At 39.7% G+C, this 27709-nt stretch overlaps 1 protein-coding gene across 1 annotated transcript in view; it reads left to right on the top strand.

The window, feature by feature from the left end:
* The window catches only part of LOC139734769 (TATA-binding protein-associated factor 172-like), a 78580-nt gene extending 54888 nt beyond the window's left edge, over positions 1-23692 (top strand). The window contains exons 37-38 of the mRNA XM_071645563.1: positions 14436-14544; positions 21365-23692. Of these exons, the coding sequence (XP_071501664.1) occupies positions 14436-14544; positions 21365-21538 (283 nt within the window). The 3' untranslated portion in view covers positions 21539-23692. The remainder of the gene's footprint in view (positions 1-14435; positions 14545-21364) is intronic.
* Positions 23693-27709: the final 4017 nt, after the last annotated feature.

Genomic DNA, 27709 nt, shown 5'->3' with positions numbered 1-27709 from the left:
CATAACTGCTGACTCAAGGAAGAAAATAGTTGGTTTGGTTTTGTGTATGTAAATTCATGTTTGTATACAGTGGTTCCATGACATTTGCTCCTGCGAAAATTACTCCCATGATATATCTGCATGCTAAGCCAAACGTAAATTCAACCCATAAACATAACCCTAACCCTAATCCTAATTCTCACATCAAACTAAACCTAAAACCCTATCACAACCCTAACCCTAACCCTAAGTCCTTAGAGAAAATAAGACCGGAGCAATTGTCGCAGGAGCAAATGTCGTGTCACCGTATACAGTATGTACATAATCTTAGAAACATACTTATGGAATTCACAGATATCTTTAGGAGGCTCTTTGGTGTTTGGGCATTTACGAAAGAACAACACACATGAGTTACCATACACACTTACAGAGATAGACACAGGCAACAACAACCCATGTCCACAGACTGAGCATTATGTTTGTAGGGGCTCATACACCCCCCCCCCCCCCCCCCCCCCCAAATGAAAAAAAAAAATACATAGTTGGCTGAGACCCAGAAGGGCGTTATCGTAATTTTGGGGCATATTGTTATCCATATCACGTAGATCTCGATCTCCTATACATTATGGTATCAATTTCAAATATTTTCATTTTCAGCAAAATGTTAAAAATCAAAACCACAAGGGTGCTATTTTACCAGATATTTTGAACAATGCTTTTGAAACTACCCGCTTTTGATTAAATAAACATTTAATTTCATAAAAATGGATTGTTTCGTTTTTATTTACCCTCAAATTTTAAACGTGATAGCGCCCTTCTACCTCTCAGCTGACAACATGTTGATATTCTGACACTGTTTGGAGGGAAATGGCACCATTCCTCTCTCTCTCCTTCTCTCTCCATCTCTCTTTCTCTCTCTCCATCTCTTTCCTGCTCTCTCTTTATGATACTTTGTGGCAGGAAAGGTCTCAGTGGCTATTTCCTTCTTCAGGAAATCACCAGTCATGATTTGTCTTGGGAATGAGTGAGACGGTCCCAACCAGACATCTCTTCCCCAATTCCGCAAATCAGAGACCTAGAACCTAATGCCACTGACCGACCGACCGTTTTCTTGTGTGTTCCTGACTTGCCTCAGTCACATCTAAATTGAGGAGAATTTACATACAATGAGAAAAGCTATTTAAATCAATGCAATGGGAAGAAAAATCGGAGACATTTTAAACTTTATAGTTTACCCATAAAGCAATCTGCATTTCAGTTTGTGAGGAATATAATACAATTTTAACTGGAATGATTGTGTTAACTAGAAATCTGTAACGGCATAGATTTGACCCTCACAACACACAAAAGTTGAAATGTCTTTAAACATAAACACCACTGATATACTCAATGAGCCTCCCATATCTACTGCTTAGCTGGAATTGGTATGTCATATGAAATTTTCAAACTGTCTATGACGACAGTATTGACCACTTTTACCTCAGAAACCCTTATCGCTCTTATAGAGGATGTGGTCCCAATATTCCTAATCCTGGAGGTGGCACAAAGTTGCAGAAACCTGACAAAAAGTATATTGCAAGTGCATTTTTTACATTAAAAACAAAAATTCTTGTAATTGAACAATGCCTATGAAATATCTTCCGTAAAAGAAGAGGGGAAAAAAAGATGATTGCACTATTCTGTCATCATAAAGGATTGTAGTCTTGACTCAAGAATTTCCTACCATTGTTTTGATAGTGATAATTCCCTGCAGGGTTTTGACTTAGCCCTGGTAGGATGACATCTCATCTTGGTAAAAGAGAATTTGCAGGTGCCTGGAATCAGCATGTGCCCCAAATTGTAAATATTTTCCTGTCTATTGTCAAATTTGTTTTTTGTGAAGTTTTTTGGCTTGTGAGGAATTTCAAAAACAAACTTTAACATGAACAGCAACTTTGTTTTTAACTCTTATTTTCTTTTTCAATGCTTGTCCCTGGAGCATACACCCATGGACAAAAGAAAAAATAACATGAGCTTTTAGATGTAAGGAAGATTGCACTGTTTATAAATATCCTCCATCATTTGCCCGTCCCTATCTAGACAAGACAAATTACTCTCCGCGACAAAGTCTAGAGATTTATTTTTGTTTCTTTCTTGTTCTTTATGTTTTTCTAATCGGTTTTTGGCAGCGTCCCAGCAGCGAAATTGACTCGCTCAGTTCGGAGCTAGACCTTCATACCTATTCTTTTCTATCGTTGCCCTACAGAATCACAAGGGTAGTTTGTTGACCTCTAGAAGAACTTACTTCAGTTTAATGTGACATTCGTAAACATGTATGTTTTTGCTTGATACGTGCATGCCAGGTTCCCATGCACGAGGACAAGTTCGAGCTTTAAAGGATGAGAAAGCGGTGAGCCCGTTTTCGAGGAACCAAAGTTACTGACAGGCTGGACTGAACGATCCCCCCTACCTCCCTTCTCCTTTCCCACCCCAGTATACAGTATGTAAAAAAACAAAACAAAAACAGAACAAAATCTTACAAATTGGATTTTTGCATTGAAAACTTTCAATATGATTAAACCGTCTGCTTGCTATTTCATGGTCTAAAGATATAACAACTTACCTATATTTTTGCAGAAAACCCCATTCAAAGTGGTCACAGAGAAATGTGAATCGTTGTGAAGCATGTCGTGGATGTAATTCTTCCAAGTTTAGCACTTGGATGCTCTTGGAACTGCATCTTATTATTAATGTGTGAACACAATGGACAGAACTTGGAGGGAAGAGATTCCTGACATGCTCTACAAAAATCCTCATTTCTCTTTGACCACTGAAGCAAATCGAATGGGGTTTTCTGCAAGATGTGGGTAATAAGTTATAGTTTCATACCCTGAAATTGTATTTGGATTGATTCACTGTTTTTAAAGTTATCATCGCGGAGGGTCTTGTAATCTTTTTGGGACATACAGTACTTGTATGTTGAGTTTGTAGAGGGACCTGTCTCCGGTCTCACACTCCAGCTGAACTTGGGCTGTGATTGCCCTCCCAGCCTTCCGTCCTGTGCAGACAATTTGATAACAGCCAGATCGTCATGGCAACCAACCTAGTGAGAGTGGGTCCTGGATTTCTGCAGAGCCCCCCAGTATTGACAGTACTTTCTGGAGATGGGCCAAGCAAGCCTGCAAGTTTATCTGGTTGAGTGCTTGTCTCACTGCTGTGTGTGTGTGTTTGGGAGGGGGTGGGGGGGGGGGACCCCAACCAAAACAAAATTGTGCACACTCAAAGCCCACTTCAGGGTGTGGAAGTGGAATTGTACTGAATTGAATTGTTCTTAATGTAGATTCACATACAGCAATTATGTCATTGAATTATCTGAACTATGTCTTGCAAAATGTAGATATAAAAGAAAGGTTTATCTAAACTGAAACTCTGCTGAGAACACATCAGCACACACATACAATCTTGAAATGCAAACTGGCTCTCTCTCAACGAGGACAAGTTAATGGAAACCACCTTATAATTCCATTGCCAACATCGTTTTTGCCATTTATACTTACAGCCCACAAGTTATCACACCTGTTGATGAAACCTTTCCCCGGTTTGCAAGTGTCAAACAAGATGTACATTCCTTCTTCATAGCTTGTACATAGTTCAAAACATGTTGGAACATTTTGTGTTTGTGTGTATGCATGTTTGAATTGTTTCACAAGGCTATAAAATGCACATGTGTCCTTCAGTGGCAATCATCATTCAAAAGAATTCTAGGAGGCTGTAGTAGTTGTAATAAAGTCTTCCTTAAATAGGTATTTGATAGTATTGATTTGCTATAAATCTGGCAAGTACATGTAAATCGTCTTGAATGAGGCTAAAGACATATTTCTGTCCATGCCTACTGATACTTTGAGGTTTTTGTTTTTTGGTTTTCAGAAGAGAGAGAAATTCTAGATTCAACTTTGTATTGCTAGTTTTATGAACACCAGCTAATCGTGATACGGTGTAGGAGATGGGTGGAAATTCTGGTTTACAATATTTTTCCGATTTCACCGAATTTGAAAGCTGGCGGGAATTTAGTACACAATAGGCACTCTTGGAATTACATGGTCTTTCACATATGCACTACAAAAAAGAAGAAGATGTGAATAAAATTCCATGTAATATTCACTTTCTGAGTATGATGAAAGAGCACTAGACTTACCTCTTTCAGAAAGCAGGGGGAATAATATGTATCACCCTTGACATATGCCAGTAACAAGGCCAGGGAATGTGTACTTTTCATGTGAAATGATAGTTTTTGGAATTTTCTGTATATTTTCTTGATATGGTAGTACATAGTATATTGATGTCATGATGTGTAGTAGTCTTCTGATCCAGTGGTCTTGTCAGCAAAATTTCAGAAATTCATGACGTTTGAACGGATTGTTTGATTTTCCTCAAACTTTCACTGATGTACACATTCTACTGATATTCCTGCATTCACTCAATCCATATGTTTGGATTTCATTCCCCTTTAACTATCCATCTCATTTTCCTCTCTACTTTTCTCCTTCTCTTTATACACACACACACACACACACACACACACTCACACACACACAGACATGCACATACATATTTATATTTCTTCTCCATATCTTGCTGTCGATATGTCTAAGATGTGTCTCTCTTTCTTCATTGCTCTATCTGTCTCACCGTGTACCAGCAGTCTTATTGCTGTCTTGGATTCTGTCCAGGAACTCTGCACCAGTCTGGGAAAGGTCTGCAGACAGTTTGGATTATGACACATGTATGCTGGAGTTATTAAATCCCGGAGTCAGACATTGTATTTCCCTTCTGGACTCTTCTGTGCCTCTCATATAGGTAGCTTTTAACAGGATGGAAGGAGATCTTGCAGAGGTTACAGCCCTTCTGGACTCTTCTGTGCCTCTCATTAGGTAGCTTTTAACAAGATGGAGGGAGATCTTGCAGAGGTTACAGCCCTCCTGGACTCTTCTCTGCCTCTCATTAGGTAGCTTTTAACAAGATGGAGGGAGATCTTGCGGAGGTTACAGCCCTTTTTACCTTGGCAATCCCATTTTTCTGAGAACTTGTGGCTGGTTTAAGGGTCTTTTGGCACTAGAGCAGTCTTTGATTTGTTACGACCAAAATCACTCTGAGAATGATCGCACAAAAGAAACAATCAACTGATGTTCAGGCGGTTTATTAACAGTAATATTGTGGGTACAGACTGGTAATCGGCGTCATATCAGTACAACAATGATCAATAGAAACAATTACAAATCGGTAATGGGATCACTTACATGCATCCAAACTATCATAAAGTCGCTACAGTTCCCTGGTAGTGTCCAGATATGATGTTCGATGCACAAATGAATGATCCGCGATGCACCGATGAATGATTCCTGCGACGTAAATCCAGAGGCACAGGTTACAATAGTCCACGGTGTAGATCCGGGGTAAAATCCACGATATACGTCCACGGCGAAACGTGCAGAGTCCAAATGTTGTGACGACCACGTCCAGTTGATGCGTTGAATGATGATTCACTTTATATTGTCCAGCTAGGAATCCAGCCTTCACAGCTTTTCCGTAGCAATGTCCATTGACATTAAAATATGGAGTCTATCTCCAATGTAGGCAATAATTCTCTGCAGGCAAAATGTCTCCCGGCCTTATCTCCACAAACATAACAGGTCAGCAGGTAACACAGGACTGACTATAATAAGTCGCTTCAGAGCCAGAAGTGACGTAACTCTCAGAGCAGAGGTGTTGGGTACTCTGCCTACTGCAGAATTTCTCTGGCTTATATACTATCCATTCACCCCCTTCTAGCACATTCTATAACTCTCTCCAACCTACTAGCCAGTCCAAGTTCCAGGAATCCTGGATGACTCACTGCCTATCTATGTACAAAACATCATTGCCAAGAATAACTACCAATCACATTGGGCTACAGGGACAGTGCCTCACTCAGCCAAATATGTTAGCACTTCCCAGAACATTCTGGAATGGGTGAAATCATTCTGGATTGAGTGAGCTATAATGTATTTCCTGTTACATGCATGTACTGTATATCTACATTGTATACCACCTAGAAAATTCTCCACTGATCTGGTCAGCCTGTATGTACTATATCTATACCATGTAGAATGTTCTCCATGAATCTGGTCAACCTGTGTACATACACATTAAAACAGCCATGCATACAGTACATCATACATATGTACATAACTACTAGTGTGTACATTTGTGACACCATCCCCCATGGGAAAAAGAAAGCCTTGCCGTAGCAAGGGTTTCTTTTACCTTCACAATTTCTCATTATTATCTCTAGTGAATATGAGATAAAATCCAAGTCAAGCTACAATAATCACATACTATCACATGCCTTAGCTGTATTAATTCCATGTTCTCTTTTCATGGATACCATTTACAATGATATTGCTTGGATTCTTGGAGCTTATACAATCATATCAAACTATTTTGCACACATTAATGAATATGCTAAACACATACACTGGAAATGATATGCGGTGAAAACCGTTCACCTTTGATACTCTCTTCATGTTACACTCTTGACAGAGCGTCGGCAATTACATTGTTTTTGCCTGCCACATGTTTGATTTTGAGTGCATATGGCTGCGTCATCATGCTCCATCTGAACAACCTGTTGTTCTTCATTTTGAACCGGTCTAAAAAGACCAAGGGGTTGTGGTCAGTATAGACCGTGATCTCCCCTTTGCTATTTGTCAAGTACACTTCGTATTGCTGGAGGGCAAGGATGAGACTGAGAGCCTCCTTCTCAATTGTGGAGTACTTCTTCTGGTATGTGTTCAATTTTTTGGAGAAGTAGCTAACTGGTCGTTCAGTGCCTTCTTCATCTTCTTGGAGCAAAACCGCTCCCACTCCTACATCGCTAGCATCTATTGCCACCTTGAATGGCTTTGCGAAGTCAGGAGCTGCCAAAACAGGCTCATTAGCAAGGACTGCCTTTAGTTTCTCGAAGGCTCTTTGACACTCATCAGTCCAGGTGTACTTTGTCTTGCCCTTCAGCAGGTTTGTTAGGGGGGTGACTACAGTGCTGAAATTCGGTACAAATTTCCTGTAGAAACCAGCCATGCCCAGAAATCTGAGCAACTCCTTCTTGGATTGGGGAATGGGAAAGCCTAGTATAGCCTCTACCTTGGCTTCTCTTGGCAATACTTGTCCCTGACCGACTACATGCCCGAGATACACCACTTTGGCCTTTGCAAATTCACTCTTTGCCAGATTAATCACCAATCTGGCCTCCTTGAGTCGATCGAAAAGTTGCCGCAAGTGTGTAATGTGCTCCTCCCACGTGTCACTATACACTAGGATGTCATCAATGTATACGACACAGTTGTTAAGTCTGGCAATGATTTGGTTTGTCAGCCGTTGGAAGGTGGCTGGAGCATTTTTCATGCCGAATGGCATTACTTTGCATTGGAACAAGCCATCTGGTGTAGCAAAGGCAGAAATCTCTCTGGCTTTGTCGGTCAAGGGCACTTGCCAGTATCCCTTTAGAAGGTCTATCTTACTGACATATGCAGAATTTCCGACCCTGTCAATGCAATCTTCTAGTCTGGGAATGGGGAAAGAGTCTGTTTTCGTCACGGCATTCACCTTTCTGTAATCTATACAGAATCTTTGAGACCCATCCGGTTTGGGCACCATGACGATTGGGGAGCTCCAACTGCTTTTACTCGGTTCTATTATGTCATTGTCTAGCATGTACTGAACCTCTTCCCTAACTTTTTGCAGTTTGCTCGGGTTTAACCTATAAGGGTTTTGCTTGATAGGGTCAGCATCTCCTACATCAACATCATGTACAGCAAGAGGGGTGCAGCCTGGTTTGTCCTTACACAATTCTTCGTACTCATGTAACAGACTAGTCACATCTTTCCTCTGATTTTCAGGTAGGTAGTTCAGTGCCTCATCTACTTTCCCTAACATCTCTGAGTTAGACAACCTGGCACTAGAGGGCTCACTTCCATTCTCATCTTGAGCTTCTTCCTCTTCATCTACTTCTTCTTCTACCACCTGGGTTACACCTACCGGCTGACTAGCCTTTCTCTCATAGTACTCTTTCAGCATGTTTACGTGACACACCCTCTGATCTTTGCGTCTGTCTGGCGTACTGATCACATAGTTCACATCATTGAGTTTCTTTTTGACACAGTATGGGCCACTGAACTTGGCTTTCAGTGGTTCACCTTGTATGGGCAGCAGTACAAGAACTTTGTCACCTGGGTTGAAAGTTCGGGCTTTGGCATTTTTGTCTGCCTTTCTCTTCATAGAGTCTTGTGACACTTTCAAGTGTTCCCTAGCTACCTCACAAGCCTTTGAAAGCCTTTCACGAAACTTTGACACATAGTCAAGTAGGTGGACCTCATCATCCTCAGTCATGAATTTCTCTTTGATGAGCTTCAGTGGGCCCCTGACTTCATGACCGTACACCAACTCAAATGGGCTGAAACCCGTCGACTCATTTGGGGAGTCCCTCGTTGCAAACAGCAGGAAAGGGATGCCCTTATCCCAATCCTCGGGATACTCCTCACAAAAGGCCCTAATCATTGTCTTTAGGGTCTGGTGGTAGCGCTCCAACGCACCTTGGGACTGGGGATGATAAGCTGACGACTTCAGCTGCTTCACACCCAAACGATACATCACCTCTTGAAATATGCCTGACATGAAATTTGACCCTTGGTCAGACTGCACTTCCTTGGGCAACCCATACCTAGTGAAAAACTGCACTAGAGCATCTACCACAGTCTTAGCAGTAATGTTTCGCAATGGGATAGCCTCTGGAAACCGTGTAGACATATCCATGATTGTCAAGAGGTACTTGTGACCCGACCTAGTCCTAGGCAATGGTCCAACACAGTCAACTAGAACCCGACTGAATGGTTCTTCAAACGCAGGTATCGGAATCAATGGCGCCGGTTTCACCGAATGCTGTGGTTTACCAGCCACCTGACATGTGTGACAAGTCTTGCAAAACTCAGCCACATCCACATTCAACCCTGGCCAATAAAAATGCCTCATGATCCGATCCTTTGTCTTTCTGACGCCTAAATGGCCGCCAACAGGTAACTCGTGAGCAATCCTCAAGATCTCACCGCGGTAACTAGGAGGGACAACAACTTGACGGACCACCGTCCAATCCTCATCAGCTGGCCTATGGGGAGGTCTCCACTTCCTCATCAAAATGCCATCTTTGACATAATAGCACTCAGGGACCTTTTCAGCCTCAGCCTCAGAACATGCCGTCTGAGACAAGCCTTTCAACTCAGAGTCTGCCTGCTGTGCTTCAACCAAGGAAGACTTGCTAAACAGCCCATCACTGTTAGCCTCGGAGCCTAATACAGCAACCCCATCATTCAAATCCTTGAAAAAGGTTTCTGCCAACCAAACACCGGAATTTTCCTCCACATCAACAGAATCCGCATCATCTTGAACAGCTCTACGAGCCTGAGACCTAGTCACAACACAATCTGGGAAAATCCCAGGAAATTCCTCCTGCAACTGCTCAGTTTCAGCAACCACCACTGGTTGCTCCGAAACAACTGGAGACGCAACCACCTTGTCCCCAGCCAAGTCATTCCCCAACAAGAAGTCAATGCCTGCCATGGGCAACTCAGGAACAACTCCAACAGTAACAGGACCAGAAACTAGGTCACACTTCAAATCCACTCTATACAGTGGCACTGACATATAACTGCCATCAACAGTCTGAATCAAGACTTTTGCATTCACTGCACTATCTGGTGGAAAAGTCATACCACCATCCACCATCAACGACTGAGAGGCCCCCGTATCCCGCAGGATGACCACTGGCTTACCTGCCTCACCAGAGGTACATGGGGTCACCTCACCATCAAACAAAAAGCTACGATAGCTCTCATCCACCTGCTTCATCCTATCTTTGAATTTGGGAGATTGACTTTCAATGGCCTGTGTTTCACTGAACGGGACACTGTTTTCAGGTAGGATGCTTTTTGACATGACAAATCCCATGTCCTTCTTTGTTTTGTTTTGCAACTTCCAACACTGTGACTTTACATGCCCTGTCTTGTTACAGTGAAAACATTTGATGACATTTCCACTTGTACTGGACCCTTTGTCAGATTGAGGCTTTGGTGCCGATGAAGTTTCAGAACTCGTGCCTTTTTCAGGACCAGCATTCTTTGGATTGCTCGACTGATTTTTGTCTCTCTTGTTTCCAGAGAAATTCCTGAAAGGTGGTCTGTTGTCATTTCTGTGGGTCAGCTCATACTCATCAGCCATCAAGGCTGCTTTATGCAAACTTGTCACTTTGTGATCATCCAAATGTGACCTCACACTGAAAGCAACACTCTTTTTGAATTCTTCCAAGAGAACAACCTCACGTAGGTTATCAAAATCCTGATCCACTTTCAGGGATCTGTACCATCTATCAAACATCATTTCTTTTTCACGAGCAAACTCAACATGTGTCTGGCCTGGTCTGCGGTACGAATTTCTGAACTTATGTCTGTACGCCTCTGGCACCAACTCATAAGCATTCAACACTGCCTTCTTGACTGTAGCATAGTCACGTGATTGCTCTTCAGAGAGAGATGAGTACACATCGGCTGCTTTGCCGACAAACACACTTTGAAGGAGCAAGGGCCAAAATTCCTGTGGCCAGTTCAAACTGTTAGCCACCTTCTCAAATGACACAAAATATGCATCAACTCTGTTTTCTTCAAATTTTGGCACCAATCGAATGTTCTTGGCCAAATCAAATTCAAAGGGAGCCCTTTCACGATTTCCAACAGTCTGTGCATGAGTCAATTCCATCTCACGCAATTTCATTTGCTGCTCCATTTCGAATTTCTTCATTTCCATTTCTCTTTGTTCTCTTTCCCTCTCTCTTTCCATTTCTCTAGCCCTTTGCTCTCTTTCTATTTCTAATCTCATCTTCTCTTTCTCCAGTTCTAATTTTGCAAGCTCAAGCCGTGTTTGATCTGAAATTTGAGCTCGATCTGGAGTGTCAATTTCTTCTTTGAGCTCCATGTGACCAGCTACTAAGTCAAGAATCTCTGCCTTTCTTGCACCTTGTGGAACATCAACATTCAAATGCTGTGCAATAGCAGTCAAATCACATTTGCGTAACCTTTGCAAATCTTTGAGGGACAAATCTGTCCTCTGAACAAATGCCTGAACATCCATTGTACTGATTGACATTGTGACAATGTGTTACACACAATATACAATTGAACAATCAACTCAACTGGTATTTTGTCTGTACCAATATTCTGGCTTCCGGAACGTTCCAAATTCTAAGTTTTGGCTTAAATTCACTTCTCGGACACAAGCCCCCAATTTTGTTACGACCAAAATCACTCTGAGAATGATCGCACAAAAGAAACAATCAACTGATGTTCAGGCGGTTTATTAACAGTAATATTGTGGGTACAGACTGGTAATCGGCGTCATATCAGTACAACAATGATCAATAGAAACAATTACAAATCGGTAATGGGATCACTTACATGCATCCAAACTATCATAAAGTCGCTACAGTTCCCTGGTAGTGTCCAGATATGATGTTCGATGCACAAATGAATGATCCGCGATGCACCGATGAATGATTCCTGCGACGTAAATCCAGAGGCACAGGTTACAATAGTCCACGGTGTAGATCCGGGGTAAAATCCACGATATACGTCCACGGCGAAACGTGCAGAGTCCAAATGTTGTGACGACCACGTCCAGTTGATGCGTTGAATGATGATTCACTTTATATTGTCCAGCTAGGAATCCAGCCTTCACAGCTTTTCCGTAGCAATGTCCATTGACATTAAAATATGGAGTCTATCTCCAATGTAGGCAATAATTCTCTGCAGGCAAAATGTCTCCCGGCCTTATCTCCACAAACATAACAGGTCAGCAGGTAACACAGGACTGACTATAATAAGTCGCTTCAGAGCCAGAAGTGACGTAACTCTCAGAGCAGAGGTGTTGGGTACTCTGCCTACTGCAGAATTTCTCTGGCTTATATACTATCCATTCACCCCCTTCTAGCACATTCTATAACTCTCTCCAACCTACTAGCCAGTCCAAGTTCCAGGAATCCTGGATGACTCACTGCCTATCTATGTACAAAACATCATTGCCAAGAATAACTACCAATCACATTGGGCTACAGGGACAGTGCCTCACTCAGCCAAATATGTTAGCACTTCCCAGAACATTCTGGAATGGGTGAAATCATTCTGGATTGAGTGAGCTATAATGTATTTCCTGTTACATGCATGTACTGTATATCTACATTGTATACCACCTAGAAAATTCTCCACTGATCTGGTCAGCCTGTATGTACTATATCTATACCATGTAGAATGTTCTCCATGAATCTGGTCAACCTGTGTACATACACATTAAAACAGCCATGCATACAGTACATCATACATATGTACATAACTACTAGTGTGTACATTTGTGACAGATTAAATGGGTGTCATGCTCAATTTATATTTTGGCATTCATAGCTTACAAATGGATGAAACTCAAACAGTCAGTGAACTCATTCAGGACACATTGAGCTACAGGCAAGCCATTATACACTGTACACCTGACTTCTTATCTTCATCCAGTCTGACAGTTACATTAGCAAAGACAGTTGCTGTCCAGAGAAAAATAATACTTTGACATGTCATTTGTGTCCAGGTGTTTTTCTGAGTCTGTTTGTTTGTTTGTTTGTTGGTTGTTTTTTCTTTGTCAAGAAAAGCATGATATCACTCCATTAACCTAAGTGTACATTCTGTCAATTTTTGATAGGGTTTAGACCTCAAAAAATTAAATCTTCCAGAATGTCTTGGTTTTTCATGGATCAAATATAGTTGTGATTAGAGAAATTGATATTCTGTCATATTCTAGTGAATTATCTTTGCCCTCCTGTTCATTCCAAAGCACAGATTGTTGTTTGTCTATTAAAGCTTCTCTTTAAGTGTCATATATTCACTGAATGTAGATAGTGAATTTGGTTTGTTTTTATTCTTTTTAGGGGGGAGGGGATCACAAAGTCTCAGTACGATTAATCCTCATCATCTATAAACATTGAAGATTGTAAACATTTGATCTAGTGGGGCACTTTAGAAGTGACATTTACCAGGCAATTATGGACAAAAGCTGTAGAAAGGTAGTTTGATCTGAAGCAATCAGTTTCTTGGGGGAAAATGAAAAGGCGTTTAGAATGAATCTGGATCTTAACGGTCATTACACACGGACAGAAATACTAATTCACATTATAAGTATCAATTGTTGTCTCCTCCATTCAGTTCACCTTAACCCGTTGAGGACGAGTCCCGAGTATACTCGGGAATGTGTCTATGGGAAATACGTGTTGTAGCAAAATCAAACCGTCCTCAACGGGTTAAGCGTAAGACTTAGAGCCAATATCAGGAATCTGTATTGAAGCTCTCTAGCATGCCATCTTTTTCATATTCAAATCAAGAATATTCATATTTATTATTAAATATGATTAACTTGAAATGGATTGGGGCAACCAAAACCAATTTGTCACCATGACTTATGTATGTTTTATATATACATATATTTTAGCTATGGGCCCAGCTTTAGGGAGACATAATATGCTCATCATTATTTTATTAAGGAGACACACGGCCTTGGGGAGACAATTTGTGTCTCTTTAATGTTTTCAACTATATCATATCCCATTCATTGCCTATCTGCACTGCACTGTCTCCCTGAAGCTGGATCCAGAGTTATGTATTTTATATTGTGGGTTTTTTAGTACTGATACTTTGCTCCATCAAATTGAGCAATAAAGTTCTGTTTGATTGTTTTTTGAAAGGTGAAAGGTACACATCGATGGTATTATTCTGTTATGTAAAATTTGCTATTACATACAGTGCCAGCAGAAGTTTGGCTACCGTGCACACTACACTATGTTTTCCAAGTGAACATGATCAAATGTCAACTACTGTGTGAAAGCAGTTCTTTTCATGAACTTTGCATTATATCATCTTCGATGTTTTGGGTCGTTTTTTTTTTTTTTGTAAGGAGAACAGTTTTCTATTACATGTATTTAGACGTAAGGTTCAGATTTGATAGATTATTGGATTGATTTTATACCGTAAGACTGAAAATCTGCATGTTTTTGAAACACTGCTCTTCTTGCTTTCAGAATTGTCTTTTAATGAATGCAGAATGTACTTTCAATATGAACATATTCACACACACACACACACACACACATATATATATATATATATATATTTACGTATAATTTGTAGTCTTATTGGCATAAATGAATGGCTAGCTGTGACAGCCATTTTTCTGTTTTGACAGAAAATAAACACTTCCACTATACATGTAGATGGTTTGTAATCTGTGTCTTTTAGAAAAATGAATGAATAGATAATACAGTGTTGTAAGTGGTATTTGTCATATCTTGTGTTTATACATGACAGGTTACAGAAGTTCAAGCTGAACATTGCCAACACTGTGATCACTCAGGACAACTCCAGCCTGCAGTCTATGGGAACAGATCAACTCCTGGATCTCTTCAACCTAGACACGGCAAGTACCATATGTGACCCTGCACCTCAAAACAAACAAAAAGTCGCCAGACATGAATTTTTAGTTAAGACCATATTCTGAAAGAGCAGACTTTAAGCTTTAAAATGATGTATAACTCAAATCAAATGGACTCTCCTAACCTATCTAAGTATTGGAAAGAAAGCACAAACTAAGGAAAAATGTGAACTGAGAAAAGAGGCTCTGAAGTACAGTGTCTATTCAAGCGCTTAATCTTTACCAAACCGTGCTGGCTGTGCGATGAATGGGACAAAAAACAGGAAGTAAACCACCAGAGTAACAGCAATGAATGGATTATCAGATTAAATTGAAATTAAGCATGCCCCATTAACACATTCTGTCCATAATCAATGCCAACTTTCAAAGCAGTAGCACTATCCTTTCAAAAGTTATTAGAGTTGATAGTGAAGAGTGTGGACAAGGTTTTTCAGAAATGAAAAAGGGATTCTAAAAACACACCTAATCACACTATTCTACAAAAAAAATGTTCAAGATAAACTGCTAAAAAACATACTTTCCTGCCTGTTTTATGATATCAAATTTTAGCATCATGTAAAACAAGACCCGCTCTTTCAGAAAATATGAAAAAGTGAAGTTTGGCTGGGTTGACCCATTTCGCTTATTTTCAGTCCTCACGCAAAATCAGTGTGTGCGACTTTATGTTCGTTTTGAGGTGCACGGTCACATATAGTCTCCTACAGGAAACCCAAACCCCAAGAGCAATGTGGATTGAGTGATAGCAGCAACATTAGTAGAACATATCAGTGAAAGTTTGAGGAAAATCTGACAATCAATGCAAGAGTTATGAATTTTTAAAGTTTTGGTGTTGAAACCACCGGATGAGGAGACTACTTGAGTTTATGACATCATGTGTGGACAACAGTATAAAGAAAATAGGGCCTATAAATGGAATTTCACAAAAATTCACTTTTCTAGCATAATGAAAGAGCACTTGACTATCTGATTTCAGAAAGCAGGGAGAGTAATTGCTACCCTTAACATATGTCAGTATTAAGTTGATGGAATGTGTAATTTTCACGAAGAAGGAATTTTTGTGGAATTCCTTTTATATTTTCTTTATATTGTTTTCCACACATACGTCATAACCTTTAGTAGTCTCCCCATCCAGCGGTTCCAACACCAAAACTTTAAAAATTCATAACTTTTGCATCAATTGTCCGATTTTTCTCAAACTTTCACTGATGTGTTCTACTAATGTTGCTGCTTTCACTCAATCCACTTTTCTCTTTTGGTTTGGGTTTCCGTGAGGCATTATTTATGATATAAATCAGGGCTAGACACTAATTTTTTTCTTGGTGACATTGGGGCCACTATAAGTCTTCAAATCTGAAGATTTGGTGTCCTGAAAAAGATATGTAGTGGCCCAAAATAAAAGAAAACATAATAATCCAATTTTCATCTTGTAGTGACCTCCTGGGCCATGGAGCCACTGGGCTACGGCAAATATCAAACCCTATGTATATTGCATTCCATCTTACTGTCATCTTTTCACAGATTGGCACACACATAGGAGTGCTGTCTGTGCTGTTTGGCACAGATATTTTGAAAGTAATTGCCAATGAATAGAGATGACCCATTTTCCATAGTCCCGATTTTTTGACCATGGCCTTCCTGCTGAACTGTGGCACATTTCTTTGTACTAACTTACCACTGGGTCACATTTTGATGGGTATACTGAATGCTTGTGAAATAAAGCTCGTCAAGTTAGGATGAATGTTTATGAATTTTTATCATGGGCAGGGCTCTCTGGAAGAGCAGGACCTGCTGGTCTTGATGAGACTACCTCGTGGTAATAAAACGGAAATAATGATAATGATAATAAGTTAAACTAAGTGCCTTGGCACATGAAGGTTATCTTGTACTATTTCCGGACTAGCCCCCAATTTGGATCACAAATACATGTACACAATTTAAAGTGCAAATTGGCACTCAAGAAAACTACCTTTTGTGAATGGCTGATGCACTGAAGTTCAAATGAGGTAATTCTGCTGTGATACCTACTTCCACATGTAGATATGGTAGCTCTATGATGCAATTGTTAACCTTGTGGACTTCATTACTTTGGTTAACATCAATGTTGTCTCTTACATACAAGGTACTTATCTCAACTGTCATTCTTGTCCATTTTTTATGATGAAGGAACATTTCTTGTAACAGGGGACTGTCAGTCAAAAGATGGCATTCTTACAAAATCATAACATGTACTTCTAATAGTGATTTGCAGGATTGCTTGCTGGAGGACCAGTGTGCAGTATCAATAATTATGTATTTTGTTATCGGAATGTGGAGAGAAAAAAATAGTTTATTTTGCTTGCCATCAGAGCTGAATTCTAGTATTAAGTGTCTGATAAATATGTGCACCTCTTCATTAGACACGTCTTCTTCATTGTAAACTTCAGTAGCATTGAGTGGATTTTGTGTTTGTGAGCCTTTGTACCGTTAACAATTTGTCCTCTCTGTTGCCTTTGTTATATTGGTTCCAAACTCTTGATTGAGATGAGTTTGCACTTACCACCTGTTGAGAAGGAAAATGAAGTATACACAAAAAATGAAAGTGCCATTGTGGTTGAAATACACTTGTACTGTGGAGGAAAATCCCAAGTCATAATACAGGATTCATCATCGCAAAATAACATGTCTAGCCAAAGTCATCTACAGTGTGTAATATTGTAGATGGTCCTAGGTCATCAATTCACTTCACAGTATATTGCATGGGTTAGTCTTTTTGTAACAGAATGTGCCTTCCCTGTCCTCATGTAAGAATGTTTATTCACCAGGCAAATTACAAACTCTTTGTCCATATTAAAGGTGTTAACTCAGCACACTACACCTATCTTGCTTATCATTTTTCATGAAACCAGCTTGAAGGAAAAAACTTCTGCCAAAGAGTCTAGCTTTAAGCCAAGTGAACATGAAGGCAACAAGGTTTCATCGATCAAATTTTGGCATTTATTCACACGCAATAGATCCTATTTTGCATGTGTTGCCCCATATTTGCACAACCTCAAGGGGCATAAAAATCTAGGCTGAAGTCATGTGACTGTGTATTACATCAGCACGTTTAATGTGCTAGTGATAAAACTCCAAGAGTTCATTACCAACCCGTATTTTGTACAAATTTGTTTAATTGCATTCAAAGAAAAATCCTAACGATCTCAAGACTATGTAACCTACCATCAAGATATTTGAGCAGAGTGCATAAAATTGTCTGATCATTCATAAGAAGAGGTATGCATGCATGTCACTGTCACAAGTATTTGATAATCTGGAGTTGAAAACAGAAACAAGTATAAAGAGTTATGTGACATTTATGTATTTTATTTATTTGTGTCTGTTGAATGAATTCTAAATGTCAGCGTCAAACAACAGTCAATGGTATGGAGGGACATAACGAGAAGGAGCTTAATCATAAAATTCAACATGTTTTGAATTTTTCAAGCATAATGAAAGGGCACTTGACTAACAGCTTTCAGGAAGCAGGGTGAATTGTTAGTACCCTTAAGATATGTCAGTGTCAAGTTGACGGAATGTGCAATTTTCATGAAAAATGAATTTTTGTGTAATTCTCTTCAATTTTTCTTTATATTGTTGTCCACACATGACATCATGAACTCTAATACAGTCCCCTGATCCAGTGGTTCCAACACCAAAACTTTATAGAAAATTCATAACTTTTGCATCGATCGTCCGATTTTCCTAGAACTTTCACTGATACGGTGTTCTGGTAGTGTTGCTGCTTTCACTCAATCCACATTGCTCCGTGGATTTGGGTTTCCTTTAATAGCAGTTGTATGTGATGTTGTGTGCCAACATTCGTACGTAAAGCATGCGTGTTGTGCTCATTGTGAACAAACTCTCACAAACTCTCCTTCCTGTTATTCCATTATTCATTGAATGAAACCCGTCATATTTTTTATGAGCGCATATCCTTTAGTATGTATGTATCTTTCTTCTGTGAGATACAGTTTTATTGTGTTTCTATCCCACCCATCCCTATTTTGCTCTATGGACGGCCATATCAAAAATCATCTACATAAAGTGTTTTACACATACATTCTGGTATATGCCTCTGTTGAGATTTTATTCCTTTGAAGAGTCAAAAGAATAGCTTGTGCCGTGAGTCAAATATTGAAAGTGACAGTCATAAAATTGGTGAATGCAAGAGTCAGGATGATGCTGGAAACCAGTATAAACTTGCAAAACTCTGAAGTGCACTGTTTTATAAATTTTCCCTTGCAATTCTGGTGGTAAGAAATACAAATCTTTCATAGTTCATGATCAGAAACATATATATCAAGACATTGAGATTTTCAATGTTGTCCTTGATTTTAGTACATTTGCTTTGTCACTTAATAGCGTGAGAGATCATGTGAGTGATTATTTTTTTCTTTTCGCTATGCTTGCACTTTCCAGAGATTTATGTCCATGTCATGATTATGGTGTGTGTTTTCAATTTCTGAACATCATAGATTAGCCATGAGAAAATTTTACAGAGCTCTTGTTTCTTTGACTGATATGAATTATCCGCAGGGATGCACACAGATAGGACTACATTTGGAATGGTATCACAATGCAGTTAAAGGACAAGTTCACCTTCATAAACATAAGGATTGAGAGAATGCAACAATATTAGTAGAACACATCAGTGAAAGTTTGAGGAAAATTGGACAATCGATGTAAAAGTTATGAATTTTTAAAATTTTTGTGTTGGAACCGCTGGATGGGGAGACTACTACAGCTTGTGAGTCATATGCGTACAACAGTATAAAGAAAATGTAAAAGAAAATTCAACATATTTTCACTTTTTTCGCATAATAAAAGAGCACTTGACCTGCCTCTTTCAAAAGGCAGGGGGGATAATATTACCCATAACATTTGTCGGTAACGAGTCAGGGGAATGTGTACTTTTTTCAAAAGATGGAATTTTGTGAAATTCTCTTTATATTTTCCTTATATTGTTGTACGCATGTGACATCTAAGTTATTCATACACTGCAGTAGTCTTCTCATCCAGCGGTTACTGCACAAAAACTTCAAAAATTCATAACTTTTGAACGAATTGTCCGATTTTCCTCAAACTTTCACTGATGTGTTCTTCTAATATTGCTACATTCTCTCAATCCTTATGTTTATGAAGGTGAACTTGTCCTTTAAATAATGGAACCATGCTAAAACCGGCTATCTTCTTTATGTGATACAACATCTGCTTGTGATGTCTAGTTGAAGTTATACTCCAAATATCATAGTAATTCTAAAGTATTGTTTGAATTGTAAGAATGGTTGGATTTTGATGTGGCATTGTTGTTGGTAATATTTTGTCAATCTTTTACAGTTGTTGGCATAACAGCTGAATCAGTGGAAATGTAATATACAATGTCATGAGGGTAGAAACAGTCACAGTAACTACCTGTGGTCACCACAAGGCTTATGAAGAGTAATATCATGTACCATTTCAGTTCAGTGCAATTCAAGTACTGTAAAAACGAGGAATTTTCGCGTGCATTTTAATTTGGCGAATTTCGCGAGCGCCAAGATTCGCGAAATTAAAATGCACGCGAAAGTTCTTGTCTACACTATATGCATGGAATGCCAGTGGCAGTTCGCGAAAATTTCATGCTGCAAAAAAGGCCGTCTGCTCCAATTCGCGAAAAATTCATGTCGCAAATATATCATGTTTTACAGTAATGCAGTTAAATGCAGGCAATGAACTTCTTACTGTTCAGTCAAGGCGATAGTTTACTGGCTTGGCTTTAGGCAGGAATGGCATTTTTCCCTGCTTTCTTGGCATGGTTGTACAGAGTATTAAAATTCATAGTCAATTGCAATGTTAAGCCAAGGTCAGGTAGTGTACACAATAAACATTTAAGGGCAATGACATATAAGTGCATTCTAGGACACCCGTACATTGACAGTCTAAATCAAGGATATCATGTAGCGCATGCCAGACATGTTTAAAAAAAAAAAAAATGCATGTCATTGCAGGGTCATGGGGACAATGTTCCGATTGAAACAATCACAGAAGAACAAGGGCATGGATGTTATACCTGTAGATTTTCTGCACTTTTTATGCTTTGCTGCCCCATAGTTAATGAACTGTAGCAGGCATGTAAATGTAATGTATAAAACTGTATATAATGTCTGTGCCACTCAGTGCTTTACAATATGATTAACTCTTTATGTGCCACGTTCGCACGTCCGGCTCGGTCAACGGCGTGCCAACTTTGCGTATTCTGCTCAAACGCACAAACCTGTGCCCAAACCGATCAATGAATCGCCAAATGGCGCAGTACAATGAAAGCGTTTCTCGCGCTCCAGTTCGTCTCACATACCTGTAGTTTACTTTTTGTGTGGTGATTGACTAACAAGCGGTGTTGCTTACTGGATTTGCATAATTCTAAGTTTCTGTCACTGTTGAGTGTGCAAAAGTCATGCCTTTACAGTAATTTAGCTGCTAGTCACTTGAAAGAAAAATAATCATAGATTTGTCATATGATTGATATCTAAGCAAAGCTTGGAGTTTTCTCTACAGCCCTACACACTATATGTCCAGCTTAACATAAATCTACAGAAGTAGCAAAGATTTGAAAAACAGTTTGTTTTCTCAAAGCATGACAATGTTGGTGTCTCAGAATAATGTAGCACACAGGAGGTTTTCACCATGGCACATAAAGAGTTTACCTCCAATATCTTTCAACACAAATATTTTCATGTGATGCCTTTTACTCCCTCCTATTTTTCCCCCCTCCTAATTTTTCCCATGTGCTTGTTCCTTGTTTCTACAGAGTGGACCTGCAGGGCCAGGAGATGCCATGGTTGATGGTAACGGAGGCAAGACCAAGGAGGGGCAGCAGTCCATGAACACCATTCTCGCCAACCTTGGCGACCTGTGGGATGAAGGCCAGTATGAAACAGAGTACAACATGGCAGACTTCATGCAAAGCCTGACATCAAAGTGAAGGGACGGGACCGAAGAGGCCAAGTACTGTGGGATGAGAGGCAGTACGAAACAAAGTACAGTAGAGGAGACTTCTTGCAGAGCCTCACATCAAAGTGAAGAGATGGGACCGAGGAGGCCAAGTACTGTGAGATGAAAGACAGTATGAAGTAGAGTACAATACGGCAGGCTTCGTGCAGAGCCTGACGTCAAAGTGAAGGGATGGGACCGAAGAGGCGAAGAACTACCTGTTTAGTGTGTTTGTGTGAGTGTTTGTTTGTGTGTGTGGATTAGGTTGCTTCGAGTGCGAGATGAGCTCACAAAATGCAGAGATGTGGAACCGAGTGTACAATGTACATTTGACAGGCAAATGCAGACCACCATCCCAAGGTGGGAGTCACATGATCGTACGTTGTCTGAACATATGGTAAACGAGACGTGCTAATTCTTCAATTGTTCGTGCATACCTTCAGAATGATGTAATCATGTCAAGCTGTCATAATCTCAGTAAGTGGAGCTTTCCTGCACAAACAAACAAACAAAAATCCAGCAATCCCCGAATGCTCCTTACAACGCGGTTCTCAGTTTGTTATTCTTAGTCAGGAAAACGAAAGCGAAACTGCCAGGACTGCGTAAATAGATTCCTCAAGGGCAATATAGAATCTGGTGAGGTCATAAAATTGGGAACACTTGGGAGTGCTGAGATAATAGGAGGAACTGTCTTCTACTTATCTTGTTATTTCCTTTTTCCTTGATCTTGACACTGCTTGTTCTAATAACCTCTCCAAAATAGGGTGATGCGCATCTGTTTCTATCCCGTCGCCCACTTCATATTTATCTAGAGGGATGAGCCATCTCTGCCTACTTGGAATGGAACGCGGAAGTGTGTCGGAGAGCCAGACGCACAGCCTATTGAAGATGAATCTCTTCTTTCGTCATGACCTATTCCCGGAATAAGATGCTTGAATTAAAAGCGCTGTTAAAGCAAAATGGAGAGCAGTGACCTCTAACCCAGTGGGTTGATGTAGAGACAATATCAAATGTGCCCTCTTCACACATTATCTACCCCTAGTTTGTCTTGATGCATGCATGATGCAGGGTGCTCAATATCATTGGAAAACAATGATTAAACTGGTTAGCACATGCACCAAGAGAATGATCCAACAGCGTCATTAGTGAAGCCCTGCAGTCATTGTCATGAAGTGGCGATAATTCCAGGTACTATGGCAACAGCCTAGAAAAACAAGTAATCATTCAGCCATAGAGCATGGCTCTTGGTGTTGTGGTAGTTGCTATTATCTTTTAATATGTGTTACTAGGTTCCCAGATGGGAGGAGAAAGAAAAGCAAAGAAGAGCAAGACCCAAAACCACATGGTGTGGGACTGAAGAAGAGATGTGGTCCATCACTTTATCAGGGTTGAGGAAGTGTTAAGGGGATATCCCAAGATCTCTTGAGTCAAGAACCCTCTAACCTGGTTCCAGGAGGCAGAATAAGAAGCTAGGTAATGAGGTCTCACCTAGTAGTGAAACTTATGCCACAGCTGCATCACACAGGATGCTGTTTTTGTTTGTTAAGTTTTGTTTTGAAAGAAGTGTCATGATTCACAGACGATGGGAGTTTGCAAAAGGCGGCAAAGTCACGTAGTGAAACCGGAAGATTGTGCATGCATCACTCGATGGAGTTGGATGTGTAGATGCTGGATGCGGTCAAAATGAAGAGTCTGCTTTTCGTCCTTGGAGCAGACTGTTAAAACTACTTGTCCTTGTTTCGCGGCATTCATCCTTCATCTGTGTCCATGTGGTAGCTTGTGTAGTAAGGGTTGCTGTACACACACGTGTGGCGGTGGCAGCCTTGGTTTATGTAGTGAATTGGGCTACCCACCTTAAATGATGACGGTGGAAGCTGCCACAGTGTTAGGTAACCATAGGAACACTTGCCGTTCTCACAGGTAAATGGTAGCTAGGGCACCATTGCTGTGGTAGCTGCACTCATTGTAAGCTGCAATCGTGGAAACATTTCTGAAGAGAATGACACATGGAATAGCTTTTAGTCATATCTCGTGTGAGAGGCTGCATTGATAAGTTGTCTGAATGATCCCATCATATTGATGAGTTTGTTTCAGTGATGTGTTTTGTCGGTTGATTCTAAGCATGACATGAACTTTAGGTGTGCAAGTTGGCGTTGAGTTCTATGGCACAAAATCAATGATTCATAAGCCCCCCCCCCCCCCCCCCCCCAGTACCACATTTAGTGGCAGGGGAAACGGGGCAATAATACATGTACTTCAAAAGCGTGCAATCATCTGATTAATGATGTGTATTTGTGGTTGATGGATGGTCTCTACATCGGTAGCCCAGCTGTCTCGCTGAATGGTTCAGGTGAACATGCGGTTGTGGACCTTTATCTGCTGGTAGTGGAACGTAGTGGTGCTGCAGAATGTTGAACTGACCCTTCTGAAGTACAGTGTATGCATTGTGCTGGATTGTTATTCGTTGCCACAATCAAATGTCTTTTTGTCAAAAGGGTATCGTCACTATGAGAAACTTGAAGAAAACATGACAAAACAAAGAAGTTAAGTGGAAAATGAGGCAGATGGCTCTCGTGGTAACATTGTGACCTTCATGTGGTTTCACACAGCCTGCATGAGCCCCACTGAGCCAACTCAGTGAATGTGTTTCCATAGCAACCACACCTGCAGAGTCTGGTTCAGTGCTACAGCTTTACACAAGTACATTGTACAGAAATCAAACGTCTTTGAATCTCCTCCATCATGGGAATTTCATGAAGACTGCACAGGAGAGGCAACAAAAATCTATTAAACGCGAAGAGATGCAGTGAATGTTTTAAAGTGTGAAAATAATACTACAAGGTGTATATCTTCATGCAAGAGAATAACATCAGTATCAATGCAAAAATCTGTGTACAGATAAAGTAATGTAATTTTGTATGATATACAAGTACCATCCTCAGGATCGATTTACACTTGGAGTGTAAAAGCAGTGAAATGTTTTCAGGTAGATGTCATGCTAGATAAGGTTTTTTTTTTTCTTCTTCTTCTTCTTTTAGATGTATTGATAATTCAGGCAGAATTGATGATTTCTTTTTCTACCAAGCATGTGTTAGGTACTGAATTGAATATTAATTTTATGTAATGTTGGAAAAACTAATCATTGATATTGCCCACTTGTTGATATGCAATGTAAATGACAGTCTGTGGTAATTATACCATAGAAGTTAAACTGATTGATTGTTCTTCTATTATGATCTGGATGTTGAAAACGGTGTCTGCATTCTATTTGATGGATCTCTTCCTCAGTTTTGTCTTATCATATGCACTTTATGATGTGTTGGAGAACTATAGTTTGTCTTTTTTATATCTCTGTGCAAGAGGTTTATTTTGCTTCTCTGTGCAGGAGCCTCAAAAACAAACTTTGTATTGTGTAAAAGCTGGCGCTATGCCTTCTTTTGTCCTTTTTTTTTCCTGCTCTTCTGTTGATCCAATACCTCAAGTAATGTTCTTCTTGTTACATTTCAAGCACATACTATCAAGAGACATATTTATAGATTTACAAATATCCTATTTACTGTGCAACAAGAACTTTTGCTTCCCTGTATACAGCATGCATTTTATTTCAATATGTGATATATTTTCTGTCTTCAATAGAAGGTGTAGAAATTCCTAAATGGCTGTGAGTCAACAATATTGTAGAATTGCTCATACGATAACTACGTGTTGTATCACAAACCTGCTATGAATGGCTGCACAAAATGGTCACCTGTGTTCTGTACTCACAATATATATTGTATTTTGCACAATTATTATTGTCAAGTTATGCAGAAGTGATTTCAGTGACATATTTATAATACATACATAATGACTGACTGTAGATTAGCAAGCCCACTCAGGTGTAGCAATGTGCCTCAGTCCAACAGGAAGGCCATGGTGACACAATAAGGATTAAGGGGATTAGGTAATCTCTATTTATTTACAATTTAGTTTCCAAACATATTTGGCAATTGATTGGCAAGCAAAGCGTAGTAAGGCTTGTACAGGATGAGACTTCAATTTAATGGGATACGTTTCTCATGAAATATTCATACCAAAATAGCAATTTTTAAATAAAATTCATCATACCAAAGGGGGAAATATTGATGAATGTACAACGCATTGTAGCCATGGGTATTAAACAAAATGAAAATATGGAAACTATATATTGTACAAATTCATGGTATGATGCATATCATACATAAGAATGCACAGTACACATATCGGTGAGAACATATAGCGGTGTTAACACATATTAATGTGAATACGCATATCAGTATGAACACATATCATTGTAAACATAGATCAGTGTGAATTCACCTATCGGTATGAACACATATTGGTGTGAAAACAAATCAGTGTGAATGTATGAATTTGGACAGTTCCTAAATTGGGACAAAAGTCTCCCTCTGGGATGCAAGATATAATGCATGTATAAAGGTGCATAAGCATACATAATATACATCAGTGTGAACACAGTGATGTGAACACATTGGTGTGAACACATAGCAGTGTGAATACACATCAGTGTGAACTCAGTACTGTGAACACATTGTTGTGAACACATAGCAGTGTGAACATCACATCAGTGTGAACACATATCAATGTGAATACGCATATCTGTGTGAACTCTTTAAATTGGGGCAGTTGCTAGATTGGGTGGGGGGCAAAGGTATTCTCCTTAGTCATTCCAGTTAATTAAAGCGATGATGGCTGTATTTTCAAATTTGCTTAACCAAATATGGATGTACCAAGGAATTACAGAGACTTTGACTTTTGTGCCAGGTACAGTTCATTTTAGGGTCAGTGTGTACCAACCAGTGAGTCCCAACATTTTATGGTAAGTTGGAGCCCCATGCAGATAAGCACCAAATGGTATGATATAATAAATGTGGATATTATTGATGAAGTCTCATATTTATTTGATGTGATTTGCATGAAACAGATGGATACAATATTGTACCGTAACTCTGTCCAAGCCAGATGATTCCTCATATAGCTACAACCTTTGCATCTGAGGGGAAAGTACTAGCATTTTTAGAATGAATAATAAGAACAACATATATAGTAAATATTATATATTCCATCATTTGGCAGTTTGTTTGTTTGTTTGTTTGTTTTTGAGAATTCTGCAAGTCAAGAAATCTTGTCAGTAGGGGTTCAAATGTACCTCAAGATAATTCTCACTACAAATTGGGTTTAACTGCACTCATCTGTGGATGCAATCCACTTTCGCCCATTTCATAGCTCTTTGTTCATGCTGGAATATGCCAAGACTCTCGAGTCTTCAACTGTCCTGGAAAAAAAAAAAAATGATTATCATATAAACTTTAATTAGCCCTGTGACTTTGACTGTTGGAGAAATGACTGGACAGTATGCTGCATGCTTGGCGAGTTTTTTCATGAACCAGTTTGCGGCCTTGAAAAGGTATCTCAGCCAATATACGGTACCAGGCATTTTCAGTGGGAGAACAGTTCTTTGATAATTGAACTTAAAATTACCTTTACATGGGGGTCAAGTGAAAGTATTTTCTGCCATCAAGGCAACTTGTGCGGTCAACTCCGGACAACTGGTGGGTCAGTTTGTGGATTTGTACAAATTTCCCCAAACCAGTCCAAGGCAGAAGTCTGTGGAGTGCTCTTGACCCTTCTTTAAGCCACAATGTGAATCACTTCAATCTAAAGCAAGCTTGTACGATTGTTCAGTGACCACTAGTTTTGTTGTTGTTTGTTGTTGGTTTTTTTTTTAAGGCAGATGTGAACTAATTGAAACTTTATTCTCCGTGGTCAAAAAAGTGTCACTACTGAATCAAATCAGCGTAAGGAGCAAATGTCATAGCATATGCCTTCCCTAGAAGCGGGACTTGGATATTTTAGTATGTATGAATCTGTACACTGATTATGCTTACACTTGCCATTTGCATATCACTTTGCACTCATGTAACCAATTTGTGATAGCCTCCGACAGTGTAGAACGATGACACCTCACATGGCATCGCATACCAGACGATGCAGTCATCAGTGAATGATTGCCATTTATTCTCAAAACTTTTTAGATACAAATGTACCATAGTCGTATTTCTGTTTGAAAAGGGCTTTATTGTACAAATGATGTATAATCCATGATTTACAGACAAATCATAAA

The sequence above is a fragment of the Diadema antillarum genome, unplaced genomic scaffold (genome assembly GCF_040938485.1).
Source record: "Diadema antillarum isolate AM-2024a unplaced genomic scaffold, OU_Dant_1.0 seq00000546_RagTag, whole genome shotgun sequence".
NCBI classification, from domain to species: Eukaryota; Metazoa; Echinodermata; class Echinoidea; order Diadematoida; family Diadematidae; genus Diadema; species Diadema antillarum.
Note: the sequence above shows the minus strand (reverse complement) of the source record. Positions and strands in the feature narration are given on the sequence as shown.